General features: G+C 32.4%; 1 protein-coding gene across 3 annotated transcripts in view; it reads left to right on the top strand.

Annotated features, from left to right (window-relative positions):
- The window catches only part of LOC115883258 (synaptic vesicle glycoprotein 2C-like), a 46,155-nt gene that overhangs the window by 2,536 nt on the left and 26,598 nt on the right, over positions 1-17,021 (top strand). The window contains exon 1 of one of the 3 annotated variants that reach the window (XR_004050357.1): positions 4,185-4,530. The exons of 1 other annotated variant lie outside the window; for it this stretch is intronic. Coding sequence is in view for 1 of the 2 variants with exons in the window: in XM_030901594.1 (XP_030757454.1) it covers positions 4,452-4,530 (79 nt within the window). In the remaining variant the exon portion in view is untranslated. Of the gene's footprint in view, positions 1-4,184; positions 4,531-17,021 lie in introns of those variants that run through there. One more of the 3 variants, XM_030901594.1, reaches the window with a different exon arrangement.

The following is a 17,021-nucleotide window of genomic DNA, read 5'->3' as shown; positions in this document are numbered from 1 at the left end:
AGTATAAAAAGCAATTAACCAAGTTATCAGATCACCATTTTTTTTGTACATGGAATTTTCTAACCATTTATTTATATTTCACACATTCTTTATATCATTTGTATCATTTTGGAGACATGATGACGTTTTGATTACAAAAATATTATTTAGTAGTTTTTTTTTGAGTTTGGATAATTCTGCTAGATGTTTTTGGTACGTTCATTTCTAACCAACATTTGTGTTATAATTATATCTTTTTTGTATATATTATTATTCCTGTTATTAATCAAATTTATTTCTCAATACTTTCATTTACATATAGGCATTGTTTAAGTTAGCAAATAAAAAGCAATCCTTTGTTGTTCTTAGTTATAGAACCGTATTAATTAATGTTTTGGCATAAAATTAAAACTATATACGGGATGTCCCAATATTCCGTGAACATAAAATTACTAACGAATTTTTAGAATCAAAATAAGTTCATTGGACACAAACTATCTCTATTCAAAAGTGTATCGTTTGTCCGTTAGAACTAATCAAGCTGATATGAATAAGATTTTGGATGTCTAAATTTTTGTCTAAAAACAGAAAAGATACAGGAAGGGTCAAAACTAACCCCACATCTGCACAAATTATTGTAGAAATATTTTAAAACTCCAAAGACAAATCTTTTTTTTATAGAATGATTCATCTAGTATTTACATTTTTGTAAATACAAAAACTCTTGTAAAAACGCTACCCTGCACACTTTTTTGACTTACAAAAAATATTTATTGTCACATAAAGCTATATAGTCGTATAAAATCTAGTATGCGCTAATAATCTAGTTGGCGTAAATATGGAATGTTAGATTAGTATCACAAGTAATGATCTTTGACAATATTCACGGAAAATTCAAAATCAAATTTCAATTCTCAAAAATTATGCGAGATTCTATGCGGCATTTTTATAAGAAACAAAAAATGTAGTAAATTATAGGACTATTCTGCGAAAAAAATTCAGATATCATATAGCAAGAGAAAAAGAAGCCAGTGGCGCACATGTTTTTTTTATAAAATTATTCCAGTGATAACCTATAGATATGCACGTCTCTGGTAAATCTGTCGACACTTTTTTGGTTTTATAGTAACTTTTACCGTCACTAAATGTTATTGCTATATTTAATTACTATTACTAATTTACTCTACTCTCACTAACTTTTCCCCACACTTATTGTAAATTTTACCCCCAAAATTTCATTCGAATCGTTAAAAAAGCACTATGAAGAAAATTATAATAAATCGAAAATAAATGACGACTGGAAATAGTAGAAGAATACATATATTTAGAACAACTAATACATAGCTCGGGATCTCTACTACCAGAAATCAACAGAAGAATTAAGTTAGCATCAATCATATTCAAATCTAGAAAGCCACTTTATCTAAAGAAGAAAACATTCGACCAATGTGTACTACCAGTGATGACCTATGCTTGCGAAATCTGGATACTTAAAACGGACTTTATAAGAAAACTGTAGGTCGCACAACGCCCAATGGAACAAAATATGCTGAGCATAACCAAGAGAGACTGTAAAGAATAGAGTGGATACGACAAAAGAACCTGGTAGTAGATGTCATCGACAGAGTCAAGTCCCATACAGCACATCAAATCACATTTACGATGTGTTTACATTATTAGATGTAGACACAGGGTGACACAATTCCCCCGATGTAAATATGATACGTTTACACATTGTAGTTCAACACGTATGCACAAAGGTTAAACGTCCGCCTCACAATGTAGCCACAGTATAGCATTTACGTATACACAAAGTAAGGGATACACAGTGTGCCGTAGGATACACAGTGTTTGTGTATTACGTTTAAACTCTGTTTACACATTGCAGTTGTGACTACTGCGTGTATATGTATGTATTTTGCTTCGTATGTACATCTTGTGCTAGATAAAACTACTTCTTATGAACGAATTTAGGAAATAATACAAGTTTTGATGCCTAAATTTTCGTTCTTTTTAAGAAATATTTATTCAATGGTACCAATTAAATTAGGAAGGCAAAACTTTGTATTTTCCAAAAGTATCTCGATCGTAAGTTCAAGAGAAGTAGCCTTAAAATTGTTCCATTTTTGTTTTGCATTAAATGTACCATTTTTTTTCCATAAAACGGATTAAGTGGTTAAAAATAAAATTCTTATATTTCTTTATATCATGGAACGCATTAGCGCAAATAACACTAAATAATGTAAATAATTATTATTTACATTGCAGAAACCAGAAGTAAGAAAGCACTATAAAAGAACAGAATTTGTATCAAAATGTATTAAAAATATAAGTACCTAGTATAACAACATACTAAAATGGTAAACACTGGTATATCGCGACGATTTGGTGGATCTCGTTTAGTCATTTTCTTCTCTTCTTTTCCCTCCAAGCAGTTGGTTTGTTAGCATACTCATTCGTCGAGATTAACAATCTCAGATTGACAATCTTACCCTTAAATTTTATATGAAACTGATTATTGAATATTAAACATACCTGTATATTGATCCATCAATAACTTACCGAATATCAGTGTAAGAAGTTCTTTGAAGTGTTTAAATCTTTCTTTCTCTGGTCCATTTAGATTTTTATTATTTCCAAATTAAAAAAAAATATATTGCAGAGCTAACCATTATACAAGAATATTTGGAGTTTTCATTCATTGGAGTAAAAATTTGGTAAATTGGGTATCGAGTAAGGGAAGAGCCGCTGCTATAATATTAATAATACTCTTAGGAAGGTGTAACAAGGTAATTAAAAACTTTTGCTTACCATAAAATCTCTTTTAAACTACACACAAACAGAACATTTATATAGAGCTTCCGAATGATAAAACAATAATGGCTGCTAACACATACCACTCCTAGAAAGGAGAAAGGAGAGAGAACACATAAGATACACTTGGTTGGTGTGTCTACGCTGAGGCTATCCGCGCGTGCGCACACCTTCATTTCAGGCTAGAATGTAGACACAACAGTACACTATTACAAAGTGTCTATATAGAAATTTATATTATGTGTATACGTCACATTTTTACAAGGTGTGTACTATAGGCACAACTATGATACGAAGTATCACACATACATATGACATATACATTGTATGTCTCATATACCGACGTCAGATTTCATCATTTTAATAATTTTATTTGTTACGTTACAAAAAGCTCTTTAGAATCTTGAGTGCATACGGTATACAACTAGTAAACACTGTATCACACAATTCTATCAATATAAACCTGCGTGTATCTCATATGTATATGTTAGAACTAGATGAACACTTAGGTTTACTTTAACATATTTTGTTTCTCATGTGTCTCCCTTGTAGAAACGTAATTTCATTTGGACGTGCTGTATGGGGTCCCTCAAGTGGCAATGGACTACTACTACCTACTTGGCAAGAAGGACGGATAACAAATGGACTACAATAATTATAGCATGGTACCCTCGAGGAATTAAGTGACCTAGAAGAAGGGCGAACCTGAGATGGGACTATGATCTTAAGAAATTAGCAGGGATAACTTGTGCCCGTATAGCCAACAATACAAAACAATGGGCAAAACTACAAAGAGGGTATCTAAATAGATGAGGGATGCTACATTATAATTGGAAAAGGTTGAATAAGCTGAAAATGATGATGATGATGATAAAATGACGACTTTAATCCCCTGTAGATAAGAAACAAAGCAGAATAGGATCAATGTTAATATGAAAAATAAATCTTCTTTTACGGGAGGGGAATCAGCCCACAAGACGTGGTACATGTTTTTTGAAACATCATGTATACTATACAGTCGAAGAAAAAAAAACGGATTTGGATTGAGACTGGCTATCGCTAACATTTTATAGGTAAAGTTATATATGGTGAATAAGGGTGAATATCATGGATCAACATTTCCAAGCCAACATAACGCAGTTTTCTGGCGATCATATGGTATTTTAGTGATAATAAATACAGTTTAATAACTTCTCAGTCCCAAAAAAAAACGAAATTTGAAGGATTTACAATATTATTTATTATACAAAGTTTATACCGATCTATATAAAAATCTCGATAATCTGGAACAAAGTACCAAGGTCATAGTGTATTCGTTTCTTTCTTCGGTAAGTTCAATGTTGTGCCACGCTCAATTAATAACAAAAACAGTTCAATTAACTGCTTTATGTCTATCACACATGTCGCCTAATCAGTTAATTAGTTCAAGCATAAAAGCATCTCCGACGTCTCAACTCAAAGTCCGGCCCTGTATATCTGGATGACTGCTGCTTTGAGATTTTTCGCAAAATCTATTCGGGCTCTGTTTGAATTCAAACAGACAAAATCAACACGCCAAGATATGGCTTGGGTTATTTAAGCGACAAAGTTTGGGAACTAGTGACGTATTGTAAATTTTCTGTAAAGTTTGTTAGTGACTGAAAGAAAGAGAGTGAAACATGAAAGGAACTAGTGAAAGTAATAGTATACCCATCAGTATTATTAGTGATGGAAAATTAAAAAATGGATTAGAAAAAGGTAGGTTTCAATATAATTCGCTTCTCAGTTCTATGAGTTATTTTATTTTAAATATACAGGGTGAGTTTTAAATAAGTGCAAATATTTTAGGACTGGTAGATCTCGATAAAAGAGACATATTTTCTATTTACCCTTTTTCAAATAAGTCCAAAATAACTGAGTTATTTTACTTTAAAAATTAAAAAAAATATTTTTTGCTTAAATTTTGAGAACTACTGGATCTTTTCCTACTACCATATTATCAAGAAATTATGTTTTTTAACTCAACAAAAATAACCAAATTTTCAAGTTCTGAGGTTGAGATATATTACCCCTAAAAATATTTGCACTTATTTAAACTCACACTGTATAAATTGAAGAGTGTTATGTTGATTGTGTTGTTATTCCAGTAATCTATCTAAAACATTACAGAAATATTTTAAATAGATAGTTTTAATAAAACATTTTAATATGTAATTTTTTTATATAAAATTTACATAGCAAAAAACGAAAAATTATATATTTAAAAGAAATATGAAAAGAACTGTTCAAAATTTTGATAAATTAAAGTTCAAAATCAATTCCAAGAATCAAAATATTTTTAACCTTTTACGGTTAATTTATGCTTCAAAATATAAAGTTATTGTCAAAATTTTATAATATTTCCTTTGCAAAAGAGTGAGAAGAACACGATACATTTAGATTTTTATCTATTCTTCATGATTAGAGCATACTTAAAAAATTGATTTATTGTAAAACAACAGAAAAACAAATATAGCCTAACCTATAACTATTATTATAAATAAGTTGTTACATATTATGTCTATTACCAAGATATATTTGTCATATTTGATAAAATTAAATACAGCTTTACGAAATACATTTAAACTCTGATCTCTAATGGAACCTATCATCATCATCATCATCATTTTTAGCTTATTTAACTATTTTTAATTATGGTGTATCCTCCCTCACATATTTTATATTGAATACTCTTTTTGTAGTTGGGCTTTATTGTTGTCTATTGTTGGCTATGCGGGCCCAAGTGATACCTGCAAATTATGGTCCCATCTCAGATAGGGTCTTCTTCTAAGTCTCCTAATTCCTCGTGGGTACCATGTCCGTCCTTCTTACCAGGTGTTCAGCCCATTGCCACTTGAGGAATTTGATTTTGTAGATGACATCTATTACCTGAGTCTTTTGTCGTATCTACTCGACTCTTTTTACTGATAAGCAGTTTGAGTTCCGGGAGGCCAAGAGCACACACGATGCTGTCTGCAGTTTCCTTGAGGAAGTCTATGTTGGGCTGATTCAGGGGGGAGTAATGGCTGGGTTCTGTGATCTATGCAAGGCTTTTGATTGCGTGGATCACGAAATTCTTTTACTGAAGCTCGAGAAGTATGGTTTCCGTGGACGTGCTCTTGCCTGGTTTAGATCATATCTTGAGCGTAGATATCAGTGTGTCACGTGCTCGAGAAAAAAATCCTCACCGTTAAATGTCTGTTCCGGTGTTCCACAGGGCTCTGTTTTGGGGCCTATTTTATTCTTATTGTATATTAACGATTTGACAGAACTGCACATCTCTGGACATTTCACATTCTTTGCAGATGACACTTCAATATTATGGCAGGCCAAGGACAGGACTTATCCTTCATTAAAGAGTGGTTTAACTCAAATCACATTTGTTTAAATTTATCCAAGACACATGTTGTTGGGCTTAGGTGTGACATCACAAATCTCCATTTCGAAGGGGGTTTGCTTACAGGAATTCCTGCAACTACATTCCTAGGAATTATTATTCATGGGATCTGCGATTTGAAGACCATATTGTGGCCTTAAGTGGCAAGTTGTCTTCTGGATGATTTGCTGTTAGGGCAATTAGGGAAGAGAGAGAACTGGGTTCACAAATGGCAAGGACGGTCTATTTTAATTTGTTTGAGTCTCATCTCCGGTATGGAATACCATTCTGGGGTGTGGCTAATCAGGGTCTACTGAACATTCTTTTTATTTTACAAAAATAGGCCGTACGATTTATTGTAAATGTACCACATAACGAATCCTGCAGACAACACTTCAACGTTCAAAAAATTCTTACTCTACCATTTCTTTTTATTCTGGAAACATCATCCCTTATTTTTAAAAATCGTAACAGACTACAGGGTCCTATACCCAATATTGTTACCCGCCAAACCCTGAATCTGCTCTTGCCAATTCCAAATAGCACCTTGGTCAAAAGATCTATAATATATGATGGCCGAAAGGTCTTTAATCATCTGCCGGTTGCTTTAAGATTGGTTAATTCCATAAAAACCGTCCGGAGGCTACTGAAAAAAGAACTTTTAAGTAGGGCATTTTACAGCGTTGACGAATTCTACTGGGACACCCTTGATATTAGTGTTTAGAATTTAGAATTTTTTTATCTTATATTTGTTCTGTATATTGTATGTTATTTTACTTAGTTGTTTAAACCTATTTTGCTGATTGTTCAATCTTATATTTACACAAATTTTTTGTTTTTTGTTTTTATATTTACACGCGTTTGTTTACTTTTCATAAAACTGTTTTTTAATCTTAAGATTACTGGCAATAAATGTTTTAGGTGTAGATTTAGGAATATTATGCTTTATTAACAAAAAATTATATATTTTTAAACAATAAAGTACTTTTGAACTGAATTGAATTGAATTTACGGTATTTCTTGATTATTCACAGCATATTTCGTTCCTTTGGCCGTTGTACGACCTGCAGTTTTCTTATAATGTCCAGGTTTCGCAAGCATAGGTCATGACTGGTAGTACATATTGGTCGAATGTTTTATAAGTGGCATTCTAGATTAGTATATGATTGGGTTTCTTCCATAAATACTCTATGCCAATTTAATTCTTTTGTTGATTTTTGGTAACAGAGATCCCGAGCTGTGTATTAGTTGCAGTATTTTTTAGTTAACTTTTTTGCGATTGGCAACAAAATACGAATTTCTAAGTTTATGGAGTGGTCAGATAGGGATTTTAAGAAGGGAAGATGTCTACAAATAGATTCTGAGAGAGGGAAACGATACATATTTAAGGAAGTAGATACATTCACATATCTATGAACCGTATTTAGGAAACCAAATGTAACTCAGGAAATTGTGGCAAGAATAATGACAGAAAATAGATGTGTTAGCGCACTACAGAAACTTATTAAGAGTAAGAACATCTCTAGAAGTTTAAAAATCAGAATGCACCAAACAATGATACGACCAATAGTGCTGTATGCACGAAAGTGGACGTTCAATGCAACGGAAAGTTCGAGGCTAGAGATTTGGAAAAGAAAAATACTGAGGCAGATTTTTTGAGGAAAGAAGATAGACAACATATGGACCAGAAGAACAAATCAAGAATTAAAGCAACTATGTCGGGCACCCAGTATAATGGGAGTAGCAAGAGCACAAAAACTGAGATGTCTAGGACACATTGAAAGAACGGCTGAAGCAAGAGTTCCTAGTATGATAATGAAACGTGAAATAGGTGGAAAGAGACGGAGGGGTAGACCGAGAACCGGATGGAAGAAAGATGTTGAAGAGGACTCGAGATATCTACAAATAGATTCTGAGAGAGGGAAACGATACAAGTTTGAGGAAGTAGTTTTATGTATAAAAATACGAATTTTAAAATTGTACCCGATAATTAGTTTAAAATTATGTTTTTACAGTGGAGTGCATTAAGCCCTTATGAGATACAAACCTCGGAATTCATTTACAGTAAACCAATTTTTATAAAACTTTTTGCTTTGTATTGTTAATGAGATATATTACAAAGTTTACCCATTTAAATTCGTTGCTTTCACTTTAGTATTTTAGTAAAATATATACTGCCGCACCTGATCGTTCAACCTTCTGGCCAGTGAAAAAATGCCTAAACATCTAGAAATAATAAGAAAAAACAGCAAATTGGTCGAAGGAATTTATCCTTATCATTTACTCTGATCCTAAATGTTTAAATAAACTTTTCAAATTTCAATCCTTCATATTTTCTCAATGACTCGACCGATTTTCAAAAACGAAGCGGGAAAGTAGGTATAGAGAAAAAAAGGCCCTTTTCATTGCGGTACCATTTCATTGCGGTACCACTCTTCCCATTTGAAAAAAGTTGGGGGATGACACCCCCGCTTAGAGGGTTGAATATTTTGCATTCATTTTTGGGGCAAAAGTTGTCCCCCTCACAAACAAAATTGACGTGTTTTTAGATTTTTTGAAAAAAAAAATATCCTGGCCGTTATGCCTTGCGGAACGTTTTCGATGGGCCACCCTGTATATTAAATAAAAAACGTTTACCTACTTAATAGTGACATGCAAAATTTTTTGTCGAACGTTTAACAGCAGTCATATCAAAATATTTCGCAATTTCAAGTAATAGACCGAATATCGTTATGAAAATCGGTGTACTTATGAACTAATTTATAACAGTGATAAACACACATACCAATATTATTATATTCAAAATTATGTCTCATTCGTTTTTTAGCAGAGCTGTCTAAAGTTATACAATAAGCGGAATGTTACACCGAAATGAAAATGATGTGCCAAACATTTAATTAACTAGGCTATAAATAAAATGATAAATCACAAGCGTACTGTATATTAGTATATTATTAGTTAATATTAGTTTAATTATGTATTATAATATAAATTATAATAGGGAAAAATATACATAGTGTCTCATATAAGAATGCATACTACAATGATCTCGTAAACCAGAAGAGTAAAAATAAATAAACTAGAAGAAATCTGCGCCTTGCTAAACCCTACAACGTCAAGTTTCAAAATTTAAAAAAAATATATCTAATAACATACATTGGTTGCCTTTTAAGTTTATACAATCGCTTGTTTCTTCGGTTGTATTGATTGTCGCAATCATTCCATTAGAGGATCGAAGAACTGTTAATGCCGAATGGTATACAATAATTTTTTTGCCAACGGTCTTCGATGAAACGACGTTCGACGTTCGAAACGAACTTCGATCGACCAACGTTCTTCATCACGACAATGCCAGTGCCATCACGACAATGCCAATCACAAGGTCACAAGCATACGTCATAAAGCACGTCAAACAACTGAATATAAGAAGGAGAAAAACATCGAATTAATGTCTCATTGCCCGTATTCACCCGATTTATCGCCTAATGACTTTTTCTTGTTTCCGACTGTCAAACAAAAGATGTGAGGACAGCGATTTTCATCACCTCAAAAAGCTGTTGAAGACTTTCAAAACCACGTTTCTACGATATCAACTTCAGAGTGGAAAAAATGGTTCCAGAATTGGTTTGAGCGCATGCAAAAAGTCCGATCGAGCTAAGTCAGATAGTCCGATCGAGCTACCAAAATCCGTATTTTTTGGAAGAGGGTCTATATTTTATAATTCTAAATCATTTTTAATTTGTTAACGTCGAAATTAAGCGTGGAAGTCACTTCGAAAATTTTGGCGTTCGGTCGCTACCTACCTTAAATATATAGGTACCAGCAGAAAAAAAAATAAAGGTGTAAATATAAATAAGATGTTTTCTCTCGAATATTGTAAGTAGCTAAACACCCAGTGAGGCCTCTACAAATAGAACTACTGAAGCTCTATATTCGCTCCATTTAAACTGATTTTTATTTATTAACTTTTTCCATTTTTTTTCACCTGGTACGGTTAGAAGACGCCAATTTAAAAATTCTAAATGCAATTGACCCGCTTTTTAGGTTATGTTGTATTTTAAAAAAATTGACTAAAATTTAAAAATCTGGTTTTATTTTTTTTCTAACTCTGTATGCACTTTTTTGACAAACTGTGGATACTAAAAACATTAACTACCTAATTGACCTGCTTCGATCGTCGCCCAAAAATCTTTCAAATCGGAATAAGTGAAAAAGAAAAATAAAACTATCAAAAACAATACTACAAAAGTTAGGCAGTTGGAAACGCCGATGTTGACTTCCATTCAACTGTATTGAAAACAAAGGAAGCAAAATTTTCTGACGTCATCGATAAGCCTTGCTGTCCACCTTGACCGAGGTTTTGTCGGTTGGTCTCAGGTTGAATTCGGTATTGCATAGAGTTAATCAACATATAGCTTTAATGCTGTTGTTTATTTTCAATTTGCCAATTGTGAGAAAAATATAATATACGAAAGAAAATAATATTCATAAGTTGTGAAATAATAATAAATACTAATAATTTTTCATAATAGAGTAATTTTATCACATAGCACATAATTATTCAAAATCAACCAATAGCGTGCAGCCAAGACCTCAATATAATATAAAGTAATAAAAATGTTTCTGTATCGCAGAAAGAAATTTTAATGTTTCTTTAATATGATATTTATCATCATCATCATTCTCAGAATTTATTCAACCATTTTCAATTATGGTGTAGCCTCCCTCGCATATTTAGATACTCTCTTTGTAGCTGGTCCCATTGTTTCTGAGAGAGCTCACTTCCTCCAAAAAGACCATGAACAATACTTATCTCGCGTTTGGAGGTGTATCCCAAAAATTTAGCGGTAGATGCCAGAATATAAGATTTCTGTGACCCTGTGTCTATTGGCGCTGGCATACTTCTCGACGTCCTTGAATTTTCCATCGTTATGCGCAATGTTTGCAAAAAAACATGTGTCTTTGTATTGTTTGCGAGTGCTTGGTCAGCTTTTGGCATGTTGTCTGCATTGACCTTCTGTTTGTCTACATTGAACCCCTTCTTTTTAATTGCTGAAAGGGCATGGCACATCAGAAGTATGTGCGATTTATTGCAAACCACACACTCATACCGACCTCGGAATTTCTTAGACTGATGTCTGATTCTCAAACAGCGAAAACAGGCTCTTTTGTTTGTTAAAATTTCTTTCTTTTGGTCATAAGTCATACTCTGAGCTTTAAAACAACTTGAGCTTTCGTGGGAATTTTGACAAAAAATGCACTTCCGAGACACATCTGAGTTTATTAATCCTAGCGCGGTAGGAGGCTTACTAGAGACTTCTTCCCATGGTTTTGATTTTTCGTTTCGGCCACGGTTGCTCATCTTGTTTGATCCACTGGCACTGTGTAAGTTGAAACCTTTCTCTGCTAAAGTTATATGTTGCCCGTTATCGACTTCATTTTCCAAAAATCCGCGGAACCTAGAGAGGCGGGAAAACGTTGCCATCGTCCTGTGGCTTGCCAAGTGTTATCCCCAGTCTTTTATTGGCTATTCGGGCCCAAGCTAAATTTCTAATATCATGGTTCCATCTCAGATTTGGTCTTCCTCTAGGTGTCTTAATCCCTCGTGGATACCATGCTGTAATTTTTGTGGTCCATATTTTGTCCGTTCTTCTTACCAGGTGTCCAGCTCATTGCCATTTGAGGGATTTGACTCTGTTGATGACATCTATTACCTGGGCCTTTTGTCGTATCCACTCTATTCTTTTACGGTCTTTCTTGGTTATTCCCAGCATATTTCGTTCCATTGAGTATTGTGCGACCTGCAATTTCCTTAAAACGTTTAGGTGTACAGGTTTCGCGTGCAGTCGATCATGACTGATAGTACACATTGATCGATAATCGATTGATCGCCCAAAAGATTACATGCTTTATACAGGGTTGTCAGAACTGTATTCCGGAAACTTCGGCTTCGGCAGCATGTTCTGGAACAGTACACATTGGTCAAATGTTTTCTTCTTTAGATAAAGTGGCATTCTAGATGTGAATATGATTCAGGTTCTTCCATATAAGCACTCCATGCTAACATAATTCTTCGGTTGATGTCTGGTAGCAGAGATCTCGAGCAGGGTCGCTGTTATGTATGGAACGGTTGATTATTAGGTAAAATATACAAGATACCGCAAAAAGTTAAATACAAAAATTATAGGGTTTTTAAGTGTCTATTGGCGAGTAATAAATTTATGTATACAGGGTCGGTCATAAAGTCGTGGCACATCAAATTTTTTTTTAAATAGAACTCCCTATGTATTATTACATATTTCAATTCTAAGTAAAAATCGAAATACAGAAAATGTATCTCAAACCAACCGTTTCCGAGTTATTGACTTTTGAAAATATCACTTAAACAATTCGATTTAATTAATTTCGATGTGTTTGGCTTGATTTAATGATGCCATTCTGCCGAAACTGTGATACTGTTGTAATGGGTTTTCAAATGTCTATTAGCTACTAGCCTTGTTTATATATTCTTAAAGTTGTTCAACCGACTAGACTGTGTGAATGTGCTGCTAACTGGAGGACAAATCGTGAACCTTTCGGGACGGAGTCAAAAATATCGATTATTTTCGTTATTTTCCTCAGAGTAATGTAAGCCCCCGGGTTTCTGCGAACTTTAATAGTGACCAGCTGATTAAGAAATTTAAACGAAACTTTTATTTTATTGTGAATTGTGGATTATTTTTGCCTGTTATTTTAAGAATTCTAAACCGTATTAACAAAGAAATTATTATTTCGCTATGTTGGTACATTATTTATAATTTATGATAATGCTAATTGGCTGTTAATTAATATTTAAAAAAAAGTTACATACCTATTTTAATTTGATTTAATGCAGGTTTATAAAAGAATCATTTCATTCTTAGATTATTTTATTCTAAATTGAGTGCTTTACGAATTTTACGATATTTTTTTTTTGAAAACATAAAACTTTTTACATATTTGATGCTAACTAATTGGCATGGTATTATTGGTATGGAAATTAGCCAAGAAAGAAAAGAATTGGCTATAACTTGTAATTTTTCGAAAAAAACATATTATACATATCGCTGAAAAGCTTAAAAAATGGCGCTTTTTATGAAGTTATGGCCAACTATGGTTTACTAAAAAAACATATGTTTGTGTCATATGTCAAAAATGACAGAGTTTAGAAAAAAAAACAGAAAACACAAACTCATTAAGTATGTGATTATCTACAACTTTTATTGAAAACTTTTTGTCTAAAATACGGTATGATCGAATAAAAACGGCGTCAGCGATGGCTATAAAATGACGATCAATGATATTTCCCATATAATTTTACATATAAAATGACAGCGATCTTCACTTCATAGCCATCGTTGACGCTGTTTTTATTCGATCATATGGTAGATTATAATGGAATTAGAGACAAGTTATAAAATAGCCAAAATTTGTTTTTTTTCGAAATATCTAATAAGCCTTGAACTTCTCCGAAAAATCCGAAAGGTGCATATTTATGACCCCACAAAACTGCAATTCTTTCGCCATTAATCGACTCTCTATCTCCAGTAGTTTTCGAGATGCCCATAGAGAACACCGTAGGAAACTCACCCTGTGTAGTATTTTGAAACTATTATTATTATTTGACTAGTTTTTATTTGATTAATAAGGCTAGATTAATTTAATTTCAAATAAATAAACGCACTTTTCAACGAAGTTGAAGGAAGATATAGTGTATCTATCACAATACTTAATAGAACTACTACAATTATTACAAGAAAAACAAAAAGAAGAAATACCCACATACCCCTTCACCTACTACTCAACTACAAAATAAACGAATATAATCTCTTAAAAACTCTACACAACTACTTATTCTTGTATTCTACACTGAATAAATTATCAAACTTACTAATTTATCAAACAAAAAGAAAAAATAACAGAATTATCCCTTCACCTACTACTTAACTACAAAATAAACTATAAAAACACTACTAAACTATTTTTGGTAGACTACACTAACATGCTACACTAAACACTATAATTAAACTTAATAAATTAATCTAATTTTACACTACAACTACAAAGAAAAAAGAAATATGAACATTTTCTAAAACTAGAAGAAACAGAACTTCCATACGTGCGACCAGAATAATAGGTCAAGGGGACAAAGAATATAAAATACTTTAAAATGTGCATTCAGAAAGAAAAAAAACCTCGAAAATGATCTAAACAAACATTTTTATTTCTTATCAGTGAGAAGCATCGGCCTTGTCGGCCTTGAAGAATTTGTCGGGTATTTACAATGGTCGAATTGTATAATTGCCAGCTTTTATAGCATATCTAATAGACAAAACGTATCTGGTCGATTAGTAACCAATTGGCATAGTCCGAAAATTATCGATTTTTATTTTCTCTGTTTTTATTGGTAGCTTCAAAATTCAGAGTAACAAAAAATATTTTTTTGTAGGGAAACCGGTCCTGCCATCTAGTAGTCTTAGTCCATAAACGTCTTAGGTTGATCTACTTTAAAAATATATATACAAGGCTACTAGTAAATTTAAGTATTCGGTCATAAAGTTGTGTCACATCAAACTTTATTTTTTTTTAATGAAACCCACTGTATATTATTGCATATTTCAATTCTTCCTTCAATTTTAAGCAATAATCTAATACCCAATGTACATAAACTGAAAAATTGAAATCTTAAACGAAAATTTTGTAACTTCCAGACTTGGTATAATCTCATTTTATACATCTATAAATGCTAACTTGAGAACTAATGTCAAATAATATTATCAAGTTTCGGCAGAATGGCATCATTAAATGAAACTGAACATATCGAAATTAATTAAATCAAATGAACTCGGAAAACGGTTGGTTTGAGGTACACTGTGTGTATTAGGATTTTTGGTTAGAATTGAATGAAGAAATGAAATATGCAGTAATATACAGAAGGTTCTAGTTAAAAAAATGAAACTTTTATATATGTGACGACTTTATGATCGACCCGGTATACTGAAATTCATTACACTCTAATAGATATTTAAAAATCCTATAACTTTTGTTTTAACTTTTTGGGGTACCTCCTCTATTATTCCTATATATTTTACCTAATAATCGACCGTTTCCATACATCACACCCCTGTATATTCTTCTACTATTTCCAGTTTTGTGTTATTTATTGAAATGTCTTTTTTGTCTACTTGCTCGTTGTACTGAAAGGACAAACTCGAGATTTGCTTTATTAAATCAGTTGAAGGATACCCATTTCAATTAGTACATTTTGCAATATTGTGAGAACTTTTAGAAACATCAAACACGGATATATTATGACCTATCTTACATTGTTTGAATGGACGTGACGCCGCACAGTGGTGTGAAACTGATAATATAACGAAAAAACCCTATATTTCCTAAACCGTTAACCCAATCGCATTGGGACGAATTTTGTTCGATTCAGCTTAATAAAATACATCAAATAACATGGTTTAATAAATTTATTTAAAAGTAAACTGAGCACCAATTGAAACGTAAAGTGAAAATTTTTGCATCAAGTTGAACTTCTTGTATTTTCTAAACTATTGAGGGCATTTTGAATTGCTAGCCAGATTCTGAAACACTTTTTTATCGACTGTCGAACCGTTCTTTGCAGTTTATTTAATTATTGGCCAATACCCATAATACAGGGTAAAACAAAAATGCGTGCATTTTTTACAAAATTTTAAGTGACCTCCATTTTGTGGGGGGATGGAGGATTTCCATTATTTGTGGGTATTTTAAAAGAGTTGTTTTATACCTCGGGACGTTTTTGAGTTTTTTTGTTGCGATGTTTTCCATTTTTCGGTAAGGTTTTAATTCTAATAAATTTATCTCATTATGAAATTAATATATTGTATTTTTGAGTATTATGCGTATTAACTAATGATTATACTAAGTGATTATACTGTATCGTTAATGAAAAAGTGTTAAATGCTTCTTTTGTTATGCCAAGATACATAATAAAACCTGTTCATATAATTTAAATATACCAGCTAGATAAATTTTTAACGCCCTGTATAACTGTAACACTTTTTAATTTTATAAGATTATTTGTTTGCTTTATTTAATTGTACATTAAAAATTATAATGCTTAAAAATACGATATCTTCATTTCACAATGAGATAAAATTATTAGTATTAAAACTCTACCGACAATCATAAGAATATCGAAAACATCGCCATGGAGAGCGATAGCCAAAAAAACTCATAAACGTCCCGAGGTATAAAACACCTCCTTCAAACTACCCATAAAAAATGGATTTCCTCCATCCCCCCGCAAAATGAGGCTCACTTAAAATTTTGTTAAAAATGCGCGCATTTTTGTTTTACCCTGTATTATGGGTCCTGACCAATAATTGAAAAAAAACTGCAAAGAACGGTTCGATAGTCGATAAAACAATGTTTTAGAATCTGGCTGGCAAATTCAAAATTCTTTCAAAAGTTTAAAAAATAGAAGAAGTTATAATAAGAAAATATTACAGCCTACTTCCTTAACACATTTTCTTAATATTTCATATTGATATTTTGTTAAAGATGCGTCAAGAATTAAACCCAAGGCTTTTTTAGAGTCAATATACCTCATAGGATCAGCTTGTTTTTCTTTTTTTATTTGTTCTGCTGCTGCGATTATCAATTCATCCGAAAAATCCTCTCGAAGTTTTTTTTATTTTATTTTGCTTACTTCTTTTACACAAATCTTCAAAAGGTTTCTCTGGGCGACCTCCGACAGACTTAAGGGATGACTCGTTTTCGGATTCATGATCAGATTCAGGAAAATTAAGCAAAAACTCGCCCT

The sequence above is a fragment of the Sitophilus oryzae genome, unplaced genomic scaffold (assembly GCF_002938485.1).
Source record: "Sitophilus oryzae breed Bouriz unplaced genomic scaffold, Soryzae_2.0 scaffold_1853_pilon_pilon, whole genome shotgun sequence".
Taxonomy (NCBI): domain Eukaryota; kingdom Metazoa; phylum Arthropoda; class Insecta; order Coleoptera; family Curculionidae; genus Sitophilus; species Sitophilus oryzae.
Note: the sequence above shows the minus strand (reverse complement) of the source record. Positions and strands in the feature narration are given on the sequence as shown.